The sequence below is a fragment of the Amblyomma mixtum genome, chromosome 4 (assembly GCF_055824585.1).
Source record: "Amblyomma mixtum isolate Tamu chromosome 4, ASM5582458v1, whole genome shotgun sequence".
In the NCBI taxonomy this organism is placed as follows: domain Eukaryota; kingdom Metazoa; phylum Arthropoda; class Arachnida; order Ixodida; family Ixodidae; genus Amblyomma; species Amblyomma mixtum.
In genome coordinates this window covers 35,728,653-35,756,231 of record NC_143015.1, presented here as the reverse complement: position 1 = coordinate 35,756,231, position 27,579 = coordinate 35,728,653, and the positions used below count along the sequence as shown (strand labels likewise).

The 27,579-nt window shown below is 46.1% G+C and overlaps 1 protein-coding gene across 1 annotated transcript; it reads left to right on the top strand.

The window, feature by feature from the left end:
• Positions 1-356: 356 nt before the first annotated feature.
• Positions 357-26,833, top strand: Adsl (adenylosuccinate lyase). The gene is made up of 10 exons (XM_089586353.1): positions 357-971; positions 3,407-3,610; positions 9,308-9,352; positions 10,575-10,654; positions 11,536-11,754; positions 12,582-12,672; positions 16,256-16,473; positions 20,385-20,565; positions 21,390-21,566; positions 26,557-26,833. Exons 1-10 carry the CDS (start codon positions 837-839, stop codon positions 26,641-26,643), a joined length of 1,437 nt encoding a protein of 478 aa, XP_089442479.1. The 5' UTR covers positions 357-836; the 3' UTR covers positions 26,644-26,833.
• Positions 26,834-27,579: the final 746 nt, after the last annotated feature.

Genomic DNA, 27,579 nt, shown 5'->3' with positions numbered 1-27,579 from the left:
GCGGATTTTGTTGCTTTCACGTTGGTGTAGAAAAAAAAAGCCCAAAAATCCTGCATTGTTCGCAATAATTTAACTCTAAAAAAAGATAAAAATTAAATTTTATTTAAAATTAAACGTGTGAAAACTAGTCGTGTTGTAAGCTTGTTCTAAAATTTTATATCTTATACCGGTGAATTCAACCTCAATAATATAAGCACAAACAAATGTGAGTCCCGTAAAAATATTCTCGCTATTTCAAATTGGACAAAAGATGAACGTTTACGTTTTAGTAGTAACGCTGAATCAAGAATTCTTGAAAAACGTGAGCGCTCCAGTTGTACTATATAGTAGTACGTTGTAGAGCTCATATATCTAACTGTTATTCACAGGTTCCTATTTCGATTCGCACGTGAGCTCCGGCCGCCGGCGGCGCTTAATAATTTTTGTCACGTACTACACATAGCGAAAGTATCCGCCAGCGACGCGTTACCCGCGTTGCCGGCTCGGTTAGTTCATTGGCATTGCAATTACTCTGCCAGCGACTACCTGTCGCAGCCGCCGCAACGCCGGGAACAGCTGCCGGTGACGACGATCGCTGCAGTCTCACCCGACGCGTACGCAGCCCGTCGGGAGACCCGCGATGTCGCAAAGATAAGATACACACGCATTGATATACACGCTACCCCGGTACGGCGAGGAGGAAGACGTAGGCGCGCGGTAACCTCGGAAGGTCATTTCGAGCTGTCGTAAAGAAGAAGCAGTCGCCGTTCGTCGCCCATCGCGCTCTTGGCTGTGTATCGGCGGGCCACTTACGACTTCGTTAATTTTTGTCTACCGCCCCTCTCGATCGTGCCAACATGAGCGTGCACACCAAGTACCAGACTCCGCTATCGTCGCGCTACGCGAGCCCGGAGATGTCGTTCGTGTGGAGCGACCAGAAGAAATTCTCCACCTGGAGGAAACTGTGGATCTACTTGGCCACTGCCGAGAAGGTATATGCTACTTCATGTGCAGCTGCCGACTCTAACGGGCGCGTGCGTTAACGCATGCTGCCGACTCTAGCCGCTGCAAAACGAAGCTCGTTAAGAGTAAGACCGCTGTCTGCCGACTGTCTAGACGGAAAGATAAGATTGCGCATCGAATGTTGTATCCCACGGATGATAGAGGTGTTCCTCTGGTCGGCGAACGCAAATTCAGCGCCAGAATGCAAGCCAAGGCGTGAATTTGTACAAATAAAACTCCTTGCGTAACGAGCAGTTTCGTTTGGTCCGCTGAACCTCGCGAGTGCTTGGCAAATTTGAGGAGGCTCGACAAGTAAGAAGCTTGTGTGTGTCATTGCTCTCAGTGTGGAAGCTAAGTACTTTGTGCTAAAACTATCAAGAACATATCTTTTGCAATTTGACGAAGATAGCAGGTTTGAAGGCAGCGCTTTATTTGCAGGTAAATGCACACCTTTGATGAGCTTAACCCGTTGTGGGACAATGGGACATGTTCTTCACACTTTGTACCCCATACTAAAGGGCCCGCGAGAGGCAGCGGAAGTCCCCACTTGAGCTGTGCTCCCACCTACCTTAAGGTTTCAGCGATTTGTTTAAAAATAGTTTCAGCCGCGTCCACTAGATGAAGTAGTGAGTCAAGACCTTGAAATGTCGTTCTTTTTTCTGGCTATGCTGCAAGTTTTTGGCTACATTCGATCCGGCAAAAAAAACAAAATCAAAATGCCCGGTTAGTGATTCCTTTTTTCAGCAGTGAGAGGAACAACTCTAGACTACAACATGCACATGTTCCGAAAATTTGAGGGGATAAGTAATAAGAGGAAAGCCCTTTTTTTTTTACCATGCCGAAAATAGTCGGACATTTAACAAACGAATATTGAGCGGTAATTCTGAAACATCGTACGTAGAGTTTGTTCTTGGGCGCAAAATCATCAACAGCCAAACATTCAGAACCACCAGCATCAAGAAGCCCTTCCGAATAAACATGGATGGCAAAAAAAAGGGCCAAAAATAGTTGACATCTCAGGTGAAGTTTGGCTCATCGGCAAAGAACACAATCCTGTGAAAGTTGACCAAAGGTGTAGACGCCGTTGGTGTTCCATGATGGGAGAACTAGTGCCAACAAGTTCAACAACAAGCGAACATGTTCATGAAGTGGTAAGAGGAAACTAAGGTACAGGTATTAATAGTGCCTATGTGAAAGTATTGCAGAGAACTCAACATTTACAGTGTTGCATAACTAGATATTCTGCAATGCAAGACAACATATCATAAAGAATTAATATAACGTACTTACTCACCTGATGGACCCGCTTTTTTTTTCGAACGAGGTTCGGAAAATTTGGGGAGGTACAGTCTTTGCCAAAAGTTTAGAGCCCAGGGGGTTCGCTTCTAAGCCCCGCATTAAGACTACTGAAGCATTCATGCCAGCCCTACCCATTGGAGGAGGCAGGATCAGAAGTCTTCTTACCTTCAGCAGATTAGCAGCACTGGAGATGCATTACGAACCACACAGTGTGGTTCAGAAGCAAACCCTCTGGGCTCCAGACTTTTGACAAAGGCTGTATATTCATTAGACGGGGTAAAGTATCGAGAAAATAATTGAAACAGTAAAAACGGGACAAAAATTAGACGTCGAATAAATGCTTAATCCGATATGACTCACCTTCTAAATAAAAGAAAGCTCACGACTCAGCATGGTTTCAGTACTTGAGAACTTGGTCAGCAACTTTTATCTTAACCCCACAGGTACAATTCAGCCGTGACGGTGGCTTATAAGTTATGGTGCTTGGCTGCTGACCTGAAAGATGTGGGTTCGATCCCGGCCACGGTGCTTGCGTCTCAATGGAGGCAAAATGCCAGAGGCCTGTGTACTGTGTTATGTAGGTGCACATTAAAGAACCCAAGGTGGTCAAAATTATTCAGAGTCCTCCACTATGATGTCCCTCATAGCCTGAGTCACTTTAGGCTGTTAAACACTGTAAAAACCAAACTAAAACCATATGTACAGTTTGTGTGGCAGCCCATGATACTGTTAAAAAAAAGGCATAACGAGTTCATTCTAGTTAAGTGGTAGCATTGAGTGCAAAATCCAGCTTCAACAAGTTGCAACAATTCTTAACATGATATATTGAACTGAGAACCCTCAGTGACCAGGCGTGGTTTTTCTTGGTTCCTGAATCCTGTGTGGAACATTCTTGTTGGCTCTTCATCCCACAGAGTGAGCTATATATGCATAGCAGCCTTGCCATTCGACACAGTACTTGTTCAGTATTGCATAGTTCTTTCGGTGTTAAAAAAAGGGCACCTAGTAGTATTATGTGAGCGAGTTAATTATTTGAGTAAATACAGTGCATGGGCTTGCTGTACCAGTTGGTACACGTGTTCTCTTTGAAACAGAGCGGCTAACAGAGTTCTAACCACACACGCAGTCCCTGGGTCTCCCCATCACGGATGAGCAGATCAAGGAGATGGAGGAGCACGTGAACGACGTGGACTTTGCGGCCGCATCCGAGGAGGAGCGACTGACGCGCCACGACGTGATGGCACACGTGCACGTCTTTGCCAAGCAGTGCCCCAAGGCGGCCCCCATTATCCACCTGGGCGCAACCTCCTGCTATGTGGGCGACAACACGGTGCGTTCACATTGCCTGCACTTCGGTTGCTGTGTTGCCTTTGCAGTCTTCGACAGTGCGTTTTACGAGGACGATACATAAAAAAAATTCAGGGGGCACTTTGACTCTAAAGTGCGCAGAGGCGAAAGCATTTTCCGCACCACTTTGACTGCCTCTGTGGCACTGGTGACGTCACCACTGGATGACATCACACACAATTAAGTACTAATCTTTAAGTGATTATAAATTACTAATTAATGACTAATTATGGACTAATTACAAGAACTAATTAACTGCCAATTAATGACGATTAAGCTTCAACTTTAGGAGTGGAACACGACACTGTGTTGTTGTGCTGCCAGGGAGTCCAGGGAACGCCACCACCCGTTCGGCGCGATGCCTTGCCCTTTGAACCTTGAACACAATGCTTTTTTGAGGAAAGGAAATGGCGCAGTAATTCTCTGTCATCTCGTTGGACAGGAAGGGAGGAAGTAGGAGTGAAAAAAGAAAGAGGGGCCGCAATGAAAAAAATGAAAATTGTATTTGAGGAAAGGAAATTATGCAGTAACTGTCTCACATATCTCCGACAAAGTCAAGCTTCTGCTGACAACCTTCTGTCAACAATGATGAGGCATGAAAGGCTTTCGCCTTAAAATGTGCACTGTCAAAGTACAGCCCTGGGAAAGCCTCTTCAAGGGCTTATCTAGGGAATCCTCATGTAAAGCCCTCACCCGAGGGTCCTTGAGGTATGTGTAATAAATAAATAAATAAATCCTATAGCACCTCAAAAAAGTCCTGACTAGGGCTTGTGCAAGATGCTTAACAAGCCCTGCACACATAGGGCTTATCTAGACAACCCCACGCAACTGCTTGCCTAGGGTGTCTAAGGAACTCCTTGCATACACCATGTTATTCATTTATGACAGAAGCCAACAGCCACAGAAACCAAGGGGCACAGGGGAATTTTTTTTTTTAATTTATGTATTTTATGGTGTTGATCAATTTAGAATATTACTGAATATGGTATCGCTTAAAGATAATTGATTAGAAAAGCAGAAGAAAAAACAACCACATGCCGCCGGTGGGATCCGAACCCACGACCTCCGAATTACGCGTCCGGTGCTCTACCTCTGAGCTACGGCGACGGCTGTCAATTCTTCTGCTTTCGGGGGTATTTATGTTTACAAGTAACCTAACCTTGAGAGTGTTCAACAGCGCCACCCACGTTCATAAGCGGCGGACGTAGAACGTCCTGAGTTACCGCAGGTGTGACGTAGAACGTCATCGAACGGAGAGGGTGGAAGCTGCGTGAGAACCCTCTTATGCTTCCTATGGCATCAAGGCTGCCAGAATCGAGGCCCTCGCTAAGCAATTAAGCAAACAAGGGAAGGGTAATGAGGGGCTCGTTATAAATATGACAGAAGCCAACAGCCACAGAAACCAAGGGGCACAGGGGAATTTTTTTTTTTAATTTATGTATTTTATGGTGTTGATCAATTTAGAATATTACTGAATATGGTATCGCTTAAAGATAATTGATTAGAAAAGCAGAAGAAAAAACAACCACATGCCGCCGGTGGGATCCGAACCCACGACCTCCGAATTACGCGTCCGGTGCTCTACCTCTGAGCTACGGCGACGGCTGTCAATTCTTCTGCTTTCGGGGGTATTTATGTTTACAAGTAACCTAACCTTGAGAGTGTTCAACAGCGCCACCCACGTTCATAAGCGGCGGACGTAGAACGTCCTGAGTTACCGCAGGTGTGACGTAGAACGTCATCGAACGGAGAGGGTGGAAGCTGCGTGAGAACCCTCTTATGCTTCCTATGGCATCAAGGCTGCCAGAATCGAGGCCCTCGCTAAGCAATTAAGCAAACAAGGGAAGGGTAATGAGGGGCTCGTTATAAATATGACAGAAGCCAACAGCCACAGAAACCAAGGGGCACAGGGGAATTTTTTTTTTTTAATTTATGTATTTTATGGTGTTGATCAATTTAGAATATTACTGAATATGGTATCGCTTAAAGATAATTGATTAGAAAAGCAGAAGAAAAAACAACCACATGCCGCCGGTGGGATCCGAACCCACGACCTCCGAATTACGCGTCCGGTGCTCTACCTCTGAGCTACGGCGACGGCTGTCAATTCTTCTGCTTTCGGGGGTATTTATGTTTACAAGTAACCTAACCTTGAGAGTGTTCAACAGCGCCACCCACGTTCATAAGCGGCGGACGTAGAACGTCCTGAGTTACCGCAGGTGTGACGTAGAACGTCATCGAACGGAGAGGGTGGAAGCTGCGTGAGAACCCTCTTATGCTTCCTATGGCATCAAGGCTGCCAGAATCGAGGCCCTCGCTAAGCAATTAAGCAAACAAGGGAAGGGTAATGAGGGGCTCGTTATAAATATGACAGAAGCCAACAGCCACAGAAACCAAGGGGCACAGGGGAATTTTTTTTTTTTAATTTATGTATTTTATGGTGTTGATCAATTTAGAATATTACTGAATATGGTATCGCTTAAAGATAATTGATTAGAAAAGCAGAAGAAAAAACAACCACATGCCGCCGGTGGGATCCGAACCCACGACCTCCGAATTACGCGTCCGGTGCTCTACCTCTGAGCTACGGCGACGGCTGTCAATTCTTCTGCTTTCGGGGGTATTTATGTTTACAAGTAACCTAACCTTGAGAGTGTTCAACAGCGCCACCCACGTTCATAAGCGGCGGACGTAGAACGTCCTGAGTTACCGCATTTCATTTATGTCATCCAGGGGGTTATGACAGCTTTGCTGAGGGGTGTTAACAGTGTGTACAGTAAAACAGGCAGACGTGAGAATAATGCAGAAAAAGAACAAATTGGCTATATCTGACAGCCAAGGCAAGACAACCGCTGGTCCTTAAGGGTGACGGAGTGGATTCCAAGAGAAGGCAAACGTAGCAGGGGGCGGAAGAAAGCTAGGTGAGCGGATGAGATTAAGAAGTTTGCGGGGATACAGTGGCCGCAACTGGCCAAGGACAGGGTTAATTGGAGAGAGACATGGGCCTTTGCCTTGCAGTGGGTGTAGTCTGGCTGATAGTGATGATGAACAGCCAAGTTCAATAAAACAAAGGAAGATACACGTATGCACTGGCACATGAATGTAACTCTACAAGTGACTGATGAAACTTATTGTAATTTGTATCGATGCGAGACCAGGCAGGTTTGGTACTCAAGGCAGACCTTGAGTGGCTGATAAGTGCAATGTGCAAGCCTTAGGTTGTGCTTGGCTAAGACACCTCTTGAGCAACTTTCAAGCATTTGCTTTGAACGCTGCTGTTTTTGGGGGCTTTAGTCTGAATGCCTGTGTTTGTGGAGATAAATTTTCACCAAAGCACAGAGCGCAGAGTATTGTGAATGCTTTCTCAGTTGTGTAGTACAGTATTTTGGTGCTCGCAGCATATCCCCCACCCACTGTGCCTAAGTGGTTAGTTATGGCAACTGAGTTCCATTTCATCCGTTTTGGGAGTCCAGAGAGCATTAGACTTCAAGATTGATGTTAAATGTTGAAAGGAATGGTGAACTGAGCATAGTTAACATTTCGTTTTCCCCATAGCACATGGCACTGCTGACGGGAAAGAGCATATAGCGCCCGGCGACGCTATAAAGCGCCGGCGCTGAGATCGGCGGTAACAGCGCGCGCTAGATGAAAATAAAGATGAACAGCGCGTGCTGGGGGCGCACGCCCGGCACGGGCAGTTCGGAACTGGAAGCCTGCCATGCTGGTCGTCTCTCTCTGGTGCTCCGCTGCGACCCCGAAAATCCTCAACAAGCACAAAGGGTCTGCGTGAACAGTATCTTTAAACTGGCACAGTGTAATGTACGACTTGTGCTGTTCCCACAGCATTATGTCACACTCTTGGACAGAGCAGGATCTGTGGGAAGTTGACAGCTATTCCCTCTTATGATACAGCACATCTGTTAAGGGGGGATGAGGGTCTTAAAACTAACTTTTTTATTTTTGGCTAGAATCTCGTGAAATTTTGCACACAGATGTATTTTTCTCTTCTGATTCCGAATATGTAATCATAATTCGGCTGATAGTCTTAGATCTTACAAAGTCAGGATATAATTAGGTAATTTCTTACGCAGCTTTAATGAGCTTTCTCATTGCATTTTGTCGCTTTTATTTTCATGAATTCATAGCCAGAGAGTTCGCATACCCGATGACATTCTTCATTTTTCTCTAAAGGCATGTCATTCTGACATACTATGTTGAGAGTAAAAGGTTGCAGTATTTTACACTGCAAGTCGTTAAGCTAATTGTAAATTGCTATTTTTCTGTGGCCTAAACAAAAAAAGTAAGAATGTCATCGGGTATGGGAATTTGCTAGCTATCAATTCATGTAATTAAAAGCAACAAAATGCAATGAGAAAGTTCATTAAAGCTGCATAAGAAATTACCTAATTATACTCTAGAATTTAAGATAACTTTTGATCTAAGACCACCAGCTCAATTATGGCTAAATTTTTGAATCAGAAGAGAAAAACACATCCGTGTGCAAAATTTCATAACATTCTAGCCACAAATAAAAATGTCAGTTTTAAGACCCTCGTCCTTTAAGTGCCCATTCCTAGCTTGAGCGGTATCCGATGGTGGTGTAACACATCACATGACTATCTTGTGGTCATGTGACATGGCATGATGTTACAGTCAACGTCCCCACGTGATCAGTGCCAGCCATGTGAGTTTTGCACCCTGACGTCAACGCGGAGCATAACGCGGAGCATGCAGCTGTCCGAGCACGTCCCTACTTGCTGATCACATGACTACTCGATGCTTCTGATTGGTTGAACTAAGGGATCACATGACTACTCGATGCTTCTGATTGGTTGAACTAAGGGATCACATGACTACTCGATGCTTCTGATTGGTTGAACAGCGGGCGCTCTCATTGAAGTTAGTCGCGTTGATGAACAAAGAGGTGGTCGGAAGAGGCTAAAGGGGTCATGGGGCGCAATGGATGCTAGAATTATGTCACGCAGTTCGCACTGGAAAATTGCAAACCATAGAAGCATGCAACAGCTGCGCAGGCAAAACACATTAATGTGAAAGCATAACCATAAGGGTCATTTTCTTACTCATTTTCTAGAAGTACCTCTTCACTGCCTATGTTCAGATGCAACTTAAGTCTACAGCGACTGCCACACAGAATTCCTCTATGTTGAAAAGTAGTCTGCCGGTAAATCTTTTCTTTATTGCCAAAATGAAAAGCTAAGCGCTATACAAAATTATAAGCTCAAGTATTTTGATGTCTCTGGGTTGTTTGATGTAGTCAAACATTAAAAAGATGATTTCATTTACTGTTGTGATCGGCCAGTGGAGTTATACAGGAACTGTTATAAAACTTCTGTTTTTTTTTTTAAGTTGTTTCCTAAAGCATGATGTAGTGGATGTGAGTAACAATGCAGAGTACATTAGCCTGTGCTCGTTTAAAGATTCTGCCCATAGATTAAAATGAAACTTTCTAGAAAGGAGGGGGTGCTCATGGGACAGTGGACGTAGTCTTGCTGCTGATGATGATAATAGTGTGTACATCTCTGTGGCTGGCTTTTGTGGTGGGTCCCTTCTTCTTCTGTTTTGTGTGGAAATGTCAGATCGTGGTGACACTCTTCTAGCAGTGTTACTCTCAGCATTGTGCAGGTTGCTGATGGCTGTGTTCTGCTCATCTCTCTTGCAGGACTTGATTCAGCTCAAGGAGGCCCTTGGAATCCTTATGCCCAAGGTAATACACTTGTACACACTACTCTCAAGTTGTATCAGTTGCACTGCTCAGGCCATGTATCTGTTCACTTGTTTATTAATGTCGGAAGGCCTGTGCACAGCTCTTGGCACTCAAAATAAAATGATGTGTGGCCTTGCAGTGCAGAATTTTTGTGTGAGGTAAAAAAAAAGTAATGAATAAATAATGAAGTTTATTTTATTTATTTATTATTTATTTATAGATACTGCGATCTTGTACAGATCATAGCAGGGTGGGACAAAACAAAATACAAGCATATAAACACACACAAATTCACAACATTTACAGGCACATTTACAGTTGATGAACAATGGAGAGGATTAATAGAAGTGCAACACTGGAGGCCTACAAAACTGGAAAATTTATTAAGGTCTCCAACATAGCTAAGTTGTTTGGAAAGTCTTAGGAGAGGCCTTTGTTCAGTGGTGGGTATAAAGCGGCTTTTGCTGCTGGTGACTTATTAGCTCTGGAAAACAAGCTAATATGAAGGAATACTGCTAATACACTTTGTAAAGGCTACAGCTGATGTTGAGTGTGCGAAAGGCTTCAGAGAGAGAATTTCATTAATCACGCATAGAATAAAAAGCTCTAGTAGAAACTGTGTAATGAGCAATACCAAGGTTGTGGGCAGCATAAGGGAAATTGAAGGTGACAGCAGCCGAGGTGACCCAGACTGAGGCCTAGAAATAATTGTAAGTTGGACAAGTTGGCAGTGTTCCATGGCTTGCTACAGCGTATATGTGATGAAGGACAAAGATGAAGAAATAGCACCGGCAGTGTCATATGTATTGCGACTTCGCACTTGATGTACCGTCTTTGCCAAAAGTAACCAGGCTGCACGGTTTACTTCTCAGTCGTACATTAAAGCTATTATGCCAGCCCTCAAGCTCTAAATGTCTGTATGGTAAGGAGAACCCCTGTCCTCACTTTCAAAGTACTTTTCTTATCTTTAGGAAAGCCGTAAGGGCTCTACTACACGGATGAGAAGCAAACCAGGGAGCCTGGTTACTTTTGGCAAAGACTGTACATGCGGTATGCATTGTTGTATTACTCCACTATTGATGGCTAATAACTGGCTCTAGCAAGATATGCATTTGGAGTTGATGAATGTGTGTTGCTTGTCCAATCTGGCTTGTTAAGCCTTTTTGGGCTTGCATGAACGTGCGCTAAAGTGTTGCCTGATTGTCGTTCCCTCCTCTCCCAGCTTGCCCGTTGCATCCATCGGCTCTGCAGGTTTGCGACGGAGTTTGCCACGCTGCCGACGCTCGGGTTCACCCACTTCCAGTAAGTCGTGGTACAAAACGGGTCGTGGCGAATTTAATTCGCAGTTCACTGTATAGCTCAAATGAACACTGACCTCTCTTAATTCTGGGCAACAACTCTGATTGAAGGCAGAAGCAGTATACGAACAGTAAAAAAAAAATGGCAGCTCATTAAAAAAAATAGCAGATGGTTTAGCATAGCTACAGTGGGCACCTAAGGTCCTTTTGTGCTGTGAATGCGAAAGCGTACTTTAACCTAACAGCCTTAACTGCAAAGGCCTTTGACCTAAAGGCCTTCTGTAAGCCTTTCCACAAGCCGTAAAGACCTTTACCTGTAAGGCATTTGACTTAAAGGCCTTCAACCTAAAGTTATAAGGTGTTTACCCCAGGGTCTTTGACCTAAACTCCTTTATCCTGAACACATTTACCTTGACGGCCTTTGCCCAGGTGTGCCCTTCACCTGGGGCTTCACCCAAGTGAAGGCTTGCCAGTTCGCCTACAATCCGTTGGGCAGAAGGGCCGTCTGCCACAGAGGAGGCTTCATGGTTGTATTTACATACGTATGATGATACTATTTACGTACGTGTGATGATACATCATACATATTACACACGTATTGCTATCTTTGTGGGCTGGTGTGGTTAGTTTGCGGTGCCTGCCAGAGTTAAGTGCAAGCCTCCAAAAATTTAGGAACAATAATTTTGGTCCATTTGAGTGTTCCAGGTAACTTGGCTGTATTCCTGAATATAAAAAAGCACAGCTAGTAAAGCATATTACCAGTAGGAATACTAACAGTGTTAGTGCATACTGGCAACACTAAAGCTAAAAAGCCACTCTACACTGACTTGTGGATTGGAGGCGGCCCTCCTTCTTTCCCTCACTGTTGGCTGTGTCCCTGTGCAGGCCTGCGCAGCTGACGACGGTGGGCAAGCGTGCCTGCCTGTGGATGCAGGACCTGCTCATGGACCTGCGCAACCTGCAGCGGGTGCAGGGGGACCTGCGCTTCCGGGGGGTCAAGGGCACCACGGGCACCCAGGCCAGCTTCCTGCAGCTCTTCGAGGGCGACCACGCCAAGGTGCAGGAGCTCGACCGGCTGGTCACCAAGATGGCCGGCTTCGAGAAGTGGGTCCCGTCTCTCTCTCTCTCACACTTCCTGTTTTTTTTTTTCATCCCCCTTCGATGTCCACCCTGCGCTCTTGCCAAGGTTTGGTGCACGTGCACATTTGACTCTTGTCAAGGTTTGATGCGTGCATGCGGTATGCATGCATACCGTCCACATTCGCCATTGTTTAATGCATGCATGTCTTCTAATTTTACTAAGGTTTTTAGTGCGAAAGCACTTTTAGCCCTACTCCCCCGGTTTCAGCAATATGTGTCTGTGTGAAGCCTCTGAGTAGAAAGTGTAACTGGCTCACATGGTCAGTGGACACCTCAATCACGCTGTGAGTGGGTGGTGGTGTCCACCTACAAATTGAGGCAGTTATGTGCGTTTCCATTTCTCAAAACATCAGTGGTAGGTTGATTTTGAGAAAGGAAAGACAAAAGGAAAGCCGCATAACTGGCTCCCTGGGTCAGCGGACACCTCAATCCTGCTTTGCAGTGGTGTCCACCTGCAAAAAAAAACAACAAAAAAGTGCTTTTGCACAGTTTCTCCTGCTTAGCCATTTTTGTAGATATGCACATTTCACTCTCATTCATAGTTTGTGCACTACTGTACCATTGAAGAATTTGCCGGCTGCTAATTTCAAGGCATACGTGGCTTGCTTCCTATTCTCTGTTGTTTGTTATCAGTGGGCCTTGCATTGTTTGTGCAGTCAGAGTGAATTCATAAGAGTTCTGGATTCACTGTTTAGCACAGTTCTGAACGAAATTTCTGCATTTACACTTTGCGTTTGCGGCTGTAGGCTAGTGGAGGTACGCAGCTGATGTATGTCGTTGACCTTTTTCAGGGCCTACATTGTCTGTGGCCAGACCTACACTCGCAAGGTTGACATTGACTGCCTGGCAGCACTGGCCAGCCTTGGTGCCTCGGTTCACAAGGTGGGTGCTCCGGAATGTGAAAAGAGTGCACATTTGCGACAGCCACCCTTGTAGATCGTATATCTCTGTGTGCATATTTCATCTGTACGAGATAGCTGTTGGAATTATCCCGTCTGTACCTAGAACATGCGTTACTGCCTAAGAGGAAGCCAAGGTTGTCAACAGGAGGGTTGTCTTACCTGTCAACCTACGTGTTTTGTTTGATTACTGTGTAATGGCTGTTAAGAACAGACAGGCAAAGCAAGCAACATCATTCTAAATTGAAAGTATAGGGGGAAAAAAGGCGCGACAAGTGTGAGTCAATGGGGCCAGTAGTTGCTGCAATAAAGCTAGGAGCAGCGGAACATCAGTATTGAAGGGAGCATTGAAAATGAAAGACTTTCAGTTTGAAAAATAGCGCTGGAAAAAATTGGAAGTAAACACTGTGCATACTTGAGGGCAATAACGCACTACACACGGACAAAAATGACAACTTAAACGACGGACACAGGACAAGCGTGCACTAACAACTGAGATTTATTCTGGTACGAGGGTACATAAATACATTTTATGCACATGCTCAAAACAATCAATTCATTGCCACTGGCTGTGTCGCATGCTTTTTCGTTTCTTGATTAGTTCTAACTCCTCACTTGATAACAGCACTGAGTGTGTGCTTATGCACTCGTCTTCACTGGCCTCCCATATCTCAAAGGCTTCTTTTATTTCTCATTCTTTCTTCTTCCTTCCACGAGCTAAAACTGTATTCCATTCAAAGTAAGGTGAACATTTGTGACTTATGCAAGGGGGGGGGGAGGGGGGGCAAGGTTTCCAGGTGACGACGAGTGCGTAAGCACATCCTCGGTGTTGTTATCAAGTGAGGAGTTAGAACTAATCAAGAAACGAAGGAGCGTGCGACACAGCTAGTGGCAATGAATTGATTGTTTTGAGCACATGCATGAAATGTATTATGTGCCCTCGTACCAGAATAAATGTGTCCGTCATTTCAGTTGTCGTTTTTGGTCTGCGTGTAGCGCGTTATTTTCCTCAAATATGCAACCAAAGCCCACATTGCTGTCTTGCTTGACTGTGCATATACCCTGTCAGAATTTCTTCGCACTGCAGTGAAGGCTCGAAGCGCGAGTTAAGTGCTTCCATACCTGCGTGGCAAACTTGTGAGCACAGTTGTGGAAGCCATTGCCTCGTGTTTGTACCTTTCACGTCAAAGCTGAAAAGCTGTAAGATTGGGTGAAGTGTGAGCATGTGTGATGTTTCCTTTATAATCTCCTTCATGTTACTAGCCACCGTGAGATTTTTCACATCACTTGGAATGTGACAGCCGCCCCCCTATCCCTTGACTCGTTGCTGTGGTTGTTTGCCTCATCCTAGTTTCTCTAATTACATAGTAGTCTACCTTAAGATGAATACATTTCCATACATTTGTTCAATTAAATCAGGACGCTGAGGGAATTGAATGGTCTGAATGTGAAATACTTGCTGGCAGGTACCAGCACAAGCAAGACGACTTTTTATGTGTTGGGATTAAAAAAAAAGGGATTCCACTTACTAACCTCTACATGCAGTTTGATAACTAGCAGACTGCTTTGAGTTTATCATAGTAGCATGTGCTGCTTTCCCCTGCATTGCCTATTGAGAACATGCACAGAATGGGATAGTGAGTTGTATTCCGTCCTTCTCGCAGTTTCTTGTGGCAGCGTCTTTTGTTCTGCAAACAAGAGTGCACTGTTTGCAATGCAGGCTACCCTGTTTGAAATTGGTTAGCATTTTCATAGTTGACACCGTTCCATGTCTGTGTAAGTGGAATCATGTTAATGCAACACCAGTGCCTTTAAGAAAGAGAAGGCGTGCAGTGCGTTCATGTTTGAAACGTCTTTGGTGAGTGTGACCGTCACATGTGACACCGCCTATGTATGTTCAAAATTGCTATATCGTACACTGAAGTGCAAAGACGTTGTTAGGTTTTTGGCTGGTGTAGAGTTCCTACATGGAATTTCTTACACCACTTGCCTCAGGCCCTCTCTCATTGCTGTTTGGTGTATCTGTCGGGGGCCCTCATGGTTCTTGCACAGATAAGGACGGCCACAGTTTTCTGCCTTCTTTTTTTGTCACGCTCACCATCATCACCATACACTGTGAATCATACTCAGCTTTTAAGCCTCATACGCCACCTTTGCTTACTACACCTTTAGAAAAAAAAAAACAAACCATAGTATATGTCAGGACCTGAGTCAACCAGTCATTGTGTGTTCTGTGCTTTTTGCCCGCAGATGTCCTTGCTCCTTAAAAATTAATCATCATTGAGTAAAGGTGGCTAGTTCAGCCAGCACACCAATACCCTAGTCACACGGGCTATCTAATCGGAGTTACCGAACTTAACTGCAGTTATCTCGAATCATAGTTCACCATTGTCAGACAGCTCACCACCGTTCTGGGTTATGGTGCAACAAACGAAGCAACGCGGTGATCCGGAGTAAAGCGACAGTTGTAAATATCTTGCAACGCAGTGTCTAGAGTGCCGTCTGACAGTGCCGTCAGGTGGCAACACTGCCTCCACCGCCGTATACATCGACACACCTCCCGCAAGCAGTGTGTGCCAGGGCAATATCTCTACGCCGTATCCCATGGTGCGAGCGTCAGAAAACCTTGCAAAACTTTCTTATTCTCGTCAATAAGCCCTAGGATAAGGGAATGTAAAAAATGAATCCTCTTTGAGGATCACTGACCTTTACCGAGTTACTGGCAGGAGTAACAACTGAGATACAAGCTAGTTTTACATTCACAGCCACGTAGCAGCTGCCGCCGTTGCAGCGCGGTTGACCTGACCCGCTTGCAGGCCAGCTCCACTGCTAAGGCGTCACTGAAATCGATCCTACATTTTACTTTTAATATGAGACAGTGAGGTTGTCAGTAAGGCAGTGCCATGAGGAATTTACTGTAACGCTGATCAATGCAAAAGCGCAGTTCGCTGTGGCTTCGATGCGAAACAAATTAGGCCTAGCGATGTCTATGGAGAGCACACCATAGTGCCATCATCCGCCACGCTCGCGGGCGGCACTGTTGGGGTAAGCTAACGGAATCCGGTGCTGCGAGTGTTGCGAACTTGTCGCCTACTTTAACGATGCAGCAGGGACTGGACTTTTTTCAACGTAACAGCGGTGGAACGCGTAGCTTCGCACCGCGGGACGTTGTTGCAGTATGGTGTTGCTCCGCCGTTGGACGATTCTCGAAGGCTGCATAAAAGTGTCGTCGGAGGGCACTATACACTCTGCCTATTTTAATACGTTGCTCTTTAAACATGATTTAGTGTGAAAAAAGTATGTTCTTGAAGCGGGCCAGCTCGTGCGTTTTTCACACTTGGACACCTAAGGGCACTTTCTGTCAACAGACGCCACCATCTTCTCGGTTAACGACGCAAACAGAGGTTGCCAAGCTTGGTTCGCGATAACCGAGGTTAGCGACGTAACCTTGGTCAAGTCCGCCGTGTGAGCAGCAGTAACCACAGTTAGCAACAACCGCGGTTACCTTAACCGAGGTTAAGCACGCCCGTGTGACAAGGGTGTGCAGAGGTTTTTTTCGCCCGCAGATCTGCACGGACCTCCGGCTGCTGGCGCACATGAAGGAGGTGGAGGAGCCCTTTGAGAAGACCCAGATCGGCTCCTCGGCCATGCCGTACAAGCGCAACCCCATGCGCAGTGAGCGCTGCTGTGCCCTCTCCCGGCACCTGATGGCCCTCATCGCCGACCCCCTGGCCACCCAGGCCACCCAGTGGATGGAGCGCACGCTCGACGACAGCGCCAACCGGTGAGGACGAGTGGCCTGCTAACGTGGCAGTTGGCTTTCTTCTTAAAGGTGCACTGAAGAGGATTCTGAACTTTTCTTTTTGCCACGGGAGCTCGATCTACACGTTCCGAGCATTCTTAGAAACTGCGACTTATTGCCCTCTGTGGCCGATTTCCCTAATTAAATCGAATTAACGTCCGGCTCCCACCTTTATTTTTTTAATTCTCCCTCGTACGGTGGGCGGAGTCGACCAATGCATGAAGTGCCTTTCAGCCAGCTCCGTGGAAGCTTTGCTTTCGCTTTATTTTGTTTTTTAGGTTTCCGTGAATAAATAGTTTCATTCGCAGATAATATAGCCGCAAAATAAGCCCGCAGAAATAAAAATACACGCGGACTATTTGCTACTACGGACTACTACGTATTACTCCGCCGATGGCAGAGCGTCAAGCCTCCACGGGACTGAGTGAAAGGCACTCCACGCGTTGGTCGACTCCGCCCATCGTACGCGGGAGACTTAAAAAGAAAAGGCGGGAGCCGCACGTTAATTCGATTTAATTATGGAAATCGGCCACACAGGGCAATAAATCGAAGTTTCTAAGAAAGTTCGGAACGTGTAGATCGAGTTCCCGCGGCAAAAAGACAAGTTCAGATTCCTCTTCAGTGCACCTTTAAGGGGGAGCCTCGTCTTGAAAAGAAAATTTTATTAATCTAGTCATAGTTATGAAATTTTTACAGAACATGTATTTTTGTGCACCGATTCTAGATATGTCACTTAATTTCATGCAAAACAATTCCTTGACCACTTATGCAGTTTTTATGCAAGTATCTTGTGAAGAGTTTTGAAGAAAGTTTGCTGCGGGAAACTCGCTGGAATGTATGCCATCAAGTTCTCTTGACACCAAGGAATGCAATAAGGGCAAAATTGTCATCCTGGCTATCATCAAGCTTGAGTTATAGGGTACTGAAGCTGCCACTTCAGAAACAGGAATACACACTTTTCTTCTCATTTCTGGAGCAACAACTTCAAAACCCTATAACTTAAGTTCTGTGATAGGTGGGATGATAATTTTACCCTTATTGCATTCCTTGGTATCAAGAGAACCCAATGGCATACATTTAAGCGAGTTTCCCACAAGAAATTTTTTTAAAAGCTCTTCACAAAATACATTTTACATAAGTACTCAAGGAACTGTTTTACGTCAAATTAAATGACGTATTTAGAATCAGCACACAAAAATACATATTTCCTGAAGATTTCTTAACTGTGACTTCATTAGTAAAAATTTTTTTTTCAAGACCAGGCTCCCCCCTTATATGCGGCAATGCATTTAATTTACTATCACGGTGGGTAGAAATGCAAACAGCACGGCGCTTACGTGCTCCGCTGTTCGAATTTCTTGTGATGGCGCTTTTACCTGGGTGGTAAGAAAAAGACGTTAGAGTTGCCCTAGAATGCATCATGGATGACTCTAGCATCTTTTTACTGCCACGGAAGTAAAAATGTGTTTAAATAAATGCGAACAGCAGAGCGCATAGGCTCTGCTCTGTTAGAGTTTCTTTCCATTGTGATAGTACTGTCACAATCAGAAGTGTACGAGATGCGAAAAAAGGGCTGCAACACTGCCGGCGGTGGCTCCCAAACCACTGCCTATCATCCGATGGCGTACGCTTACTTGCCATTGGCTGGTATCTATTTAGGTGCAGTTGCTCAACTCATTTGCCTGAAAAGTGTCAAGGTATGAAGGGGTGTGCATGCTCAATCCCCTATCTCGTATTGTGCCTTTGTATTGTATTCTACCTGCTCAGTGATTGATGTTTCTAATAATGGCGTCTTGTACAGCATCTTTCTGATTTCTTTGTAACTGTACAGTTATTGCTGCCTCATTATTTTTTCTTGATCTTGGCGCGACCAGCCACTTGTCTGCCCTGATGCAATATTCCGGACACGAGGCCTCGTCAGGTGTGCATTAAACGCCTTTTGCCTCGTCGACCTTGGCAGTGCTTTATACCCATGTGTGATACTCGGTCCTGTATTGTGCACCTAGTTCTGTCAAAATGAAATTAACAAACAAACAAACTACCACACAATTGCATCGCAAGGCAGGGCTACAATAAAGTTTTTCCCCCGAGACCAGGCATCCTGTAAACTTCTGACTGTGATAGTAGATATTCACGGCTATGAATAGGTTGTGGACCTCTGAGAGCACTGGAGCGGAACAATTGTGGAAGAAATGCATCAATGAGTTGTACATACTAGTTACCCCATTTTTTGTGGCACTAGTTTATGGACACTGGACTATAGCAGCTCTCGGTACATGTGGCCTGCTGATTAGGGACACTGCAATTCTTATCATGTGTATTTGAAAAAGTGCATGGGGCTGCATTTTGCTTTGCAACCCAGCAAGGGAAGTTTCTGAATCCCAGCAGTGATTTCAATGACCTATTAGGGTCTGTCCCTGTTTGAGAATCATTGGTAATATGTAGAGTAATCAGGGCAGATACAAATCGCGAGAAAGAAGCCAGCGGTATGAATGTCAGTGGGGTGGAATGTGTTTGGCATTCACTCCCAAGTTATTGGTGGGAGCCTTGCTACATTCCCCAAAAGGAGTATGTATGAGTGATGTGCTTTGCTGGTAATATGTGCCTGGGGGGGCCGGATCTTGGAGGCTAATAAAAAGGCTATGAGGCTAGGAAAAAAGCAGCGAGTGATTGAAAAGTAAAAAAAGACCTATGCCTGTGTAACGCAACATTCTGCAACAATTGTCTGCACTGGTGAATGTGCTGTTTGCTGCACTACACAGTGCTGCCCTCTCTGTTTGGAGGGCACAAGCGCTAGTTTCCACCACTGTACAAAGAGGGCGCCACAGATTTGTTTTGTGACAGACAGCGAAGTGTCACTCCTCTTTCCTGGTCACTCGTCCTTTGCGTGACGCCACCTACGCTGCAGTGCTGGGAAACGTCCTGTTCCTGCGAAACGATAGGTGTGCGAAAGTGGTGTTTATCCAGAGGTCTTGTTGATAGAAAGCTGGAAAAGTGGGTCTGCGCTGAATTCTCTGCGATGTTGTTGGAGCTCCCAGCTGATCTTCATCATAGTTCTCTGCTGTGCTGTGTTCGCCGATGCCCATCTGTTTCATTATAGCTGCAACATCAAGACAGCAGTTTGGATTAGGGAATGAATGCAAGTTAGAGGTGTCTCTGTTTATAAAACAAAGAAATGGACGTGGGCAGGACGTGTTATTTGCAGAGATGGCAAGTCGTCTGTTAGAGCATGAGGGTGGATTTCAAAAAGCTGGAAAATGTACTCGAGGGCAAACAAAAGCCAGGTGAAGCGAAGGGAATTTGCTGGAATAGCGTGGCTGTGACTGACTCCGAAAAGGAATAAATGGGGATGATGACGATGAATAAACGGGGGGGGGGGGGGGGGGGGGGCGTATTTGTGCAGCAGCGGAGTCAACATGACTGATGCTGGTGATATCCAGAGACTTCCTCTTACAGCATAGTGATAATTGGCAGCAAATGCAGCTGTGGTATTGGCAAGTTGTGTCTGAACAACAAACGTAATTGCTGGAAAACAAAAGGTTGCTGCGTGAGAAACTGTAGTGCAGCTTTTGCATAGCTGCATTGTATATGCATCACGTGTCTAAAAACTGATTGTGTACCAAGCTTGCTAGGAACTGGCTGCCTGCAGGTTAATGGAGTGGATTCCAGGAGAAGGGAAGCGTAGCAGGGGGCAGCAGAAAGTTAGGTGGGCGGACGAGATTAAGAAGTCTGCGGGGATACGGTGGCTGCAACTGGCAAAGGACAGCGTTAATTGGAGAGATATGGGAGAGGCCTCTGCCCTGCAGTGGGCGTAGTCAGGCTGATGATGACGATGCCTGCAGCAAAGAGTGTGAGACTGGTGCAAACGTTGTGCATTGTTTCCTCGTATGCAGGCGCATCAGCCTGGGCGAGGGTTTCCTGACGGCGGACGTGGTGCTCAACACGCTGCAGAACATCTGCGAGGGCCTGGTGGTGTACCCGGAGGTTATCCGGGCCCACATCCGCCAGGAGCTGCCCTTCATGGCCACCGAGAACGTCATCATGGCCATGGTCAAGGCTGGCGGCAATAGACAGGTATGCGCCATGCCGGCTGTGCCTCTCTAGGTGGTTCCAGCCTTGAACTCCATGCCATGTCTCACCTGTGTCTGGATACCCTGAGAAAACTCTTCTACCTAGGCCTAGCAAATTTTGGAGGCTTCTGACGCCAAAAACTAGCCAGTTGCATTGCATCTCCTGTTAATCAAAAGGGTTATCAGAATGCTTCTGAGGTTTACTCTGATGTCTTGAGCTCATATTTTATATCCATCTTCACACTGAGCGTGCCTTGAATATAGTAAACTCTCTTTAATCCAAAGTCGCATATGTATCTCAGAATATTGGTAAAGTTGAAAATTTTTCATGTCATGCAAACGGCACCGTGTTTGTTGCTGCTCATTTCAAAATGTCTTGCAAAAAAATGAGGATATTTCGAAAGGTCGCCAATGCGTGCGACCCTCGCTCTGTTCTCTGATGATGCGAGGCAAAGTCAGAGTGTGTTTCCCGGTGCAGTAACAGTTGTATAGGCTGTGAGAAGACGTGTGCATCAGAAACTTCTAATCCACAACCCCCCCCACTCCCCGCCCTGCCACTTCACCTCATTCCCTTTCTCTGTGGATAATAACTAACAGCATCATCTGAGCCCAACAGCGGAGATGCTGCATGCGACCACTTATGTGTAGTGGGGTTTAGATTGCAAAATTAAAGATCAGTAGAAGGCTGGAGATTTTGCAAAGCACAACTAATGCACTGAAAATTTCGCCACTTTGCTTGTCTCGAAGCTTCGTTTGTCTAGAAGTTTTGAGATGTTTTCTAGACTTTGAGTTAAGTGTTTGCGGTCCGCTCCCCTCTTTTGCTTACAGGACTGCCATGAGCGCATCCGGGTGCTTTCCCACGAGGCGGCCGCCCAGGTCAAGGAGCGGGGCCTGGCCAACGACCTGGTGGAGCGCATCCGTGCTGACGACTACTTCGCCCCCATCCACAACCAGCTGGACTCCCTCCTCAACCCCTCCTCCTTCATCGGGCGCGCCCCTCAACAGGCGAGTATAGGAACCTGGCACTCTCTCTGCCCCAGTGTTTCTTGCTGGGGAGCACAAGGAAACAAAGCTGGCCTTCCTGAATTGAATACTCTGTGATGTGTCCTCAAACAGAAGTAAATTGTTTATGTGTGCATGAAATAGTCAAACCTCACTGCAGCGAGCTGGTAAAAGAATCGCAAAATAGTTCAATGTAGCCAAAATTTGTAATAAAGAATTTTGCGAGAAACGCACCCACATTTAATCAGCAAAGGGACGACAACTCAGGCGATCTGAACTGGAGAATCAGGGAGACCTTTTCCTAAGTCTTAGTTTTTTTTTTTCCGAAGGCACTCGTGGTGATTTTGGAGGCCTGCCCCCCCTCCCTCCCCAGAAAAAAGAACTCTTGTTCGGTTTTTGCTTCCCCACACAGCACGCAACTGTGGCAGGCCAAGCACCAATAGGGGATATTCAAAATTCCACAAGTGCGCTTTCCCGCATAACAAAGTTGTCCCAAACAAGATGGCTGACCATGCATTTCCAGCTGAAGCAAAGCAAGAAAGACTGGTTTTTTGTTAGATTCTTCCAAAATACGCTTCTTACATTCTATCCACACCTTTAGCGCCTGTCCTGTAGCCCACGTAGTTCCTTTATAGCGACGTCGGCCATCTTGTTTGGGGCGACATAGTTATGTGGGAAAGCGCACTTGCGGAATTTTGAATATCCCCTATTCTGGTGGCTTCAAGTAGAGCTCTTGTATGGGCTAGTTTGTACTTAAGAATTACAAAGACAAAGGAGTTGCCGGTCCTGTCGTTTTGTGTGCCTGCTTTGTCTTCGTCTGTTGTGCCGTCTTGTTTTGTAATTGTGGTGGCTTCCTCAGCTTCCTCGCATGGCAGCTTTGTCGCAAAGAAAATGCTGCATCAGAACAAAAGCCATTACCGCTTTCACCACCTCCGTGGCAGCCAATATGAGCACAAGATGTCAAAGAAACAACCACGCTCGCCGCTGTACATTCCATGGCACTGTTGGCAAGTGCGAGATAGAAGTGTGAACCTTCACGTAAATTGTTGTTGCGCCACCACCAATGTGTAGTGCGGCGAAGCCTGCCACTTGTCATTATAGTGGGCACTGCATGGGGGTGGCAAGTTCGATACATCCGCTTTATTGCCAACTGCGTTCGTGTTCAAAGTAAAAATCGCTTGTATTTGTTACAGATATTAAGGCGAAAGCCTTTAATGCCTCATCGTTGGCGACAGAAGGCTGTCAGCATAGGTATCCCGCTTTTTCTAGTCAGACCAGAAACAAAAACATTGTGCACGATGGGATTCGAACCACCATCCTTCCGTTCCGCAGCCGCGTGTGCCAATGGCTACGCTACTTCCTGCCAACGCATGTGTAGTTCTCCTTGTCTAGGACGCTCTGGAGTGTTTGCAGGAAGGCGCTGAATCAGAGGGATGCTAAAAAAGAGAAGAAAACCAATGGTTGCTTCAGATAGAGGAGGAAAAAATGATCCTAGAAGCCAAGTGTGATGGCTATTAGTTCATTAATTGTAGGCAAAAATGTTGAGATTGTGTAGAAATTACGCGGACGTCGATATAGCCACGGGAATGGTTTGACGCCACATCCACCGGAAGTCATCACGGCATAGTGAAAATTGTCACAGAATGGTCGTGAAAACGTTGGATTTGTGTCAAATTAGATGGAGAAATGTGTAATCAAGCGTAATTAACACTAAGCATCCCCCGAAAGATGTACAATTTGGGTATCGATACAGCCACGGGAACGGTGTGACATCACATTCATCGGAAGTCATCACGGCATAGCGTCCTCGGCTTTTGCCTTTCAACACTATAGCTGCCAAAGTGTCCAAGCAATTTTTAGGAAGAGTTCGGTATGGCCAATAATCCCTAATATCTGTGTTTGTTGTATTGAGGTTCGCCTTATTCTTTGGACATATTGCACCCATGGGCGTCCGGAGGGGGAGCAAGGGGGGGCGGCTGCACCCCCCTGGAAAATCACTCACTCGAACCGTGAGTGATGGCCGCACGCCAGGGGCGGTGGTGCGCTCAGCCAAAAGGGTAAAAGCAGCCCCGCTTCCACGCTTTGGGGCACATCTGCGAAATGCCGCGTTCGGGCGCGCGCCGACCCGCCGTTTTCAAACCACGCCATCGTTAGTTCTACAAAAGGGCGACCTGTTGCACACATGCAGCGGCACCGGCGAGCATGTATTTCGAGCCGTCTTGAGATGGGTGTCTGTTTCTTTGATCTCTAGAGAGATAGCGACATGGAGGCAGACAGTGCACAGGGCATGTTGTTCTCGCCTTCGTCGCTCGCTATAATCAGGATACGTTCGTACGCCGGCCACCGATGAATTCTTTAGGAGGCAGGGACAAATCAGCCGTGTCCACCCCCGCTTTGTCGGGCTGCTCAGGGGCAAGCGGGGGCGATGTGTTGGCGCCGCCGCCGCTCACTGTCTCCTCCGATACGGGAGAGCGCAGTTCGGTAGAAGCGCCGCTTTCAGAATCTTCGGCAAAGGGGATTAGCTGCTTTTGTTCACGGCGGCGCAGTCTCCGGAGGCGCCCCCACACCAGCGTTCCTTGCGTCTTCTCCGAAAACCAGCGCCTTTGGTCAACGCAGCCCGATGGCGCCTGCCTGGCTCGCCTGTCACCTCTGGCTGGGCCTCAAATCCCAACAGGGCCCATGTACTGTGCGATGTCAGTGCATGGTAAAGAGACCCAGGTGGTCGACATTATCCGGAACTCTGTACTACTCCGTCCCTCATAGCCTGAGTCGTTTTGGGGCTCTGAACCCCATAAAAATACAAACAAATTTTCCGACCGGAGTGGCGAGTGTCCTTTCCCCTCGGAAGTCACGCGGCGTTCCTTTCACCCTCAAAGTGCGCATTCGGGGATATTCCCTAGCACGTGTGCGCGCCTCTGTGTTTGTGCTTCGGTGTCTTCAGTGGCCGGTTGTCAACGAAGGTGAGAACAACCACGACAGCGGACGAGAAAACGACGATCGGCGAGCAGTGTGTGTGCGGTTGCTCGACTGTGCGGATGCGCGAGCAAGATGGAGCGAGGTGTATGAAGCGGCGAGCGTGCATTTATCTTGTAAATAAGTTTTCGTTGTATATATAGTCATCTTTTAATTTCAACATACGCGTTCAACCGTTTTTCCAATCAATGTGTGTGATGAGTGTGCACCGAGAGCGTGTAATGAAGCACGGAAATGAATTTATCACCCGTGTAATTACGCAATTCGCCCGGAAAAATCCGAGGCGCCTACAGTTGCTGTTCAAGGAAGACTGACGAGGGACTGTAGTTGCGTGTTTGTAAACATATTGTGCTGTGTGCTGGTCATCAATCCGGGTGAGTCGAGAACCCGTATGCAGCAAGACTGAGCACTCTTCTCCACGAAGTGACAGTATCTTTTTGCATTTTTTAGTAATTTTAATTGTTTCTTCGTTGATAAACTCCAATATACCTCTCCTAGCCACGCTTTAATTTGCTGTTTGTAATTTTTCTTTCATGTGTGTATTTCCCTTCTTTTTTATTTATATATAAATAAATGAATTTACTCCGCAAATAGCGCCTTTTTGCTACGAACATACCCCCCCCCCCCCCCTCCGGCGCCAAGAACCAATGGAGCCCCCCCCTGCAAAAAATTCTGCGGACGCCCTTGATTGCACCGTCTAGCTCGTTCACTTGTTTATGCCATTTCTTATTCCGAGCTGCTTCTTTACAATGAGCTCTGGCCACATGCGATGTATACATGCTTCCCACCTTGAAGCACCTGCAGTCCTCGTCCCTGTGGTGTGATCCCAGAGAGGCTTGGCCCATCACTTAGTGGCAGAAACACTGATCAAGAGGCATTCTTTGCAAAGACTAAGCATATGAGCTGTGACTCATTCTTGTAATGCATTCTTTCTTGCGCCCCTGTGGTATGGACGGTTTCAGATGTCATTAAGGGGAAATGACAGCTCACATTTACGGCTGACTCAATTGAATGACAGTCAGCTGCATCTGTATGTGGCATTCTCTGTGAAACCCGGTCCTTCTCTTAATTTATATGGTCAAGCCAGATGTGAATTTTTTAGTGCATCATTTATTCTGTTTCAGTAATTGTAATTTCTGCACAACTTCTGTGGTCCTTGCAAGCTGCAGATTAACCATGTGTAGAGCCAAGGCACTCTATAAGTCATGTTTGGCTTGAGCACTTGCAGTTCTTCTGATGCTGATTCACATTTATGTATGCCTACACATATCTTGTATTGGATCAGGAAAGAAAGCACCAAGTGTGAAAAGCTGCCAAGTTAGCCTCTACTACAGAACTGTTGATCTCACCTTGTCAGTTTGTCTGCTCGACTTCAGCTATGCTTAAGACGTCACCAATGTTTGATACAGCCATAACACAGCCCACATGCTGTTGTTAAGGTCAACCACAATTGGCTGAATGGATTCTGATACTGCCCATGTAGAAGGGTGTTAATGTGTTCCCTGCAATTTCCACCCACAAATCTACACTTAACAGAAGTGAGCCTTTCCTGGCGCACTGTTTGGCATTGACTGCGAGACTGTTTGTGCTGTACTACTGCTTTATTTGACTACACACAACAACTACACACTTTGACTGCCGAGTGACTGCTGCTTTAGCACGACTCTCTCTCTGCTTCGATGAGTTTGGTTGTTTCCATGGCTCTGTTCGCAGTAAGCAGGTATGTAATGAGGTCACCCACGGACACCTTACGCCCCCTGTCGGAGGGGACGACAACTACTTTATTAGTTGTCGTCTGCTCCACAAGGGGGCGCCAGGCATCCGTGGGTGACCTCATTACTTTGAATCCGCGCACCCTGACGTCATAACCATTCCGACCAACCGCAAAAGTGCGACACCTCTGCCGACAACCTTCTGTCAACAACGATGAGGCATTAAAGGCTTTCGCCTTTAGTATCTGCAACTTGGCATATACAGCGTAATGCTCTGTTCACAAGTGTGGCCCTGTGCGATGATGCAGGTGAAGGAGTTTGTGGAGAAGGAGGTGACGCCTGCCCTGGAGCCGTACAAGGCGCAGATGAACATCGAGGCCAGCGTTAACCTCTGAACAAGAGACTGTTGGCTGCGTTCTCTCTTGGCTTTGGTGGCCGTGTTATCAACGTAACGACAAAATAGTTTTCTATATCCGGGAATAAACGTACCGCATTTGTTAATTAATGGAAAAGAAACTGTGTGCTCATGTCATAAGCTTTTTTTTTTTTCCATTCTAAAATATAATTTGCAGATGCAAGCTGCTACATTTCAATCTTACTGTGCCTAGCTGCATGGCAACATTGTTGAGGTCACAAGATCCAGTAATACTTAGTATGCAAGCCTTTGTGATGCACAAGCAACAAAAGCTCTCCTGCACTAAGTACAAGGTTAAAGAAGTTCCCATTTCAGTTGTAAAGTATTTAAAGTTACAGCTTGAACTATTGCAGTCTTTCAAAAATCAAAACTAACAAAAAGCTCGTGTAATCTGGGCTCAAACGGTGAGTCTAGATGAAAGCAGCAAAACGTTAGTGTACTCCCAAGTACCGTCGCTCCTAGCTAGGATTAAATGGTGCTTTTTTGACAAAAGGAGTAAAACAGCAGTATAGTACTTAGTAAAGCTGAGAGTTAGATCAGTTGACTAAGGTTCATGATGTAAAAAATAGCGCTAAGGAAACACGAAAGATGGACAGGATGACTCAGACAATTGCTTGTCTGCATCGTCCTGTCCATCTTTCGTGTTTCCTTTGCGCCATTTTTTACAGCAGTGCACTTCCTAGTAATGCTGCTTCTATTCGGGAAGGCATTGGTTGGAGGCAAAAAAAATATGGTTAGGTATAAAGAGGTACATAAAGTATTTCAATACGGAGATGGGCACCGCAACATTAAATACTACTGTGTGCAGGTCACATCTTCAGCTGCTGCCAGCAGAGCTTTTATTTTTTTTTGGTGTGAAAGCACGATCAGGCTCCTACTCTGCAAAATCCCACTGTTTGCATGAAACCTCGGAGAG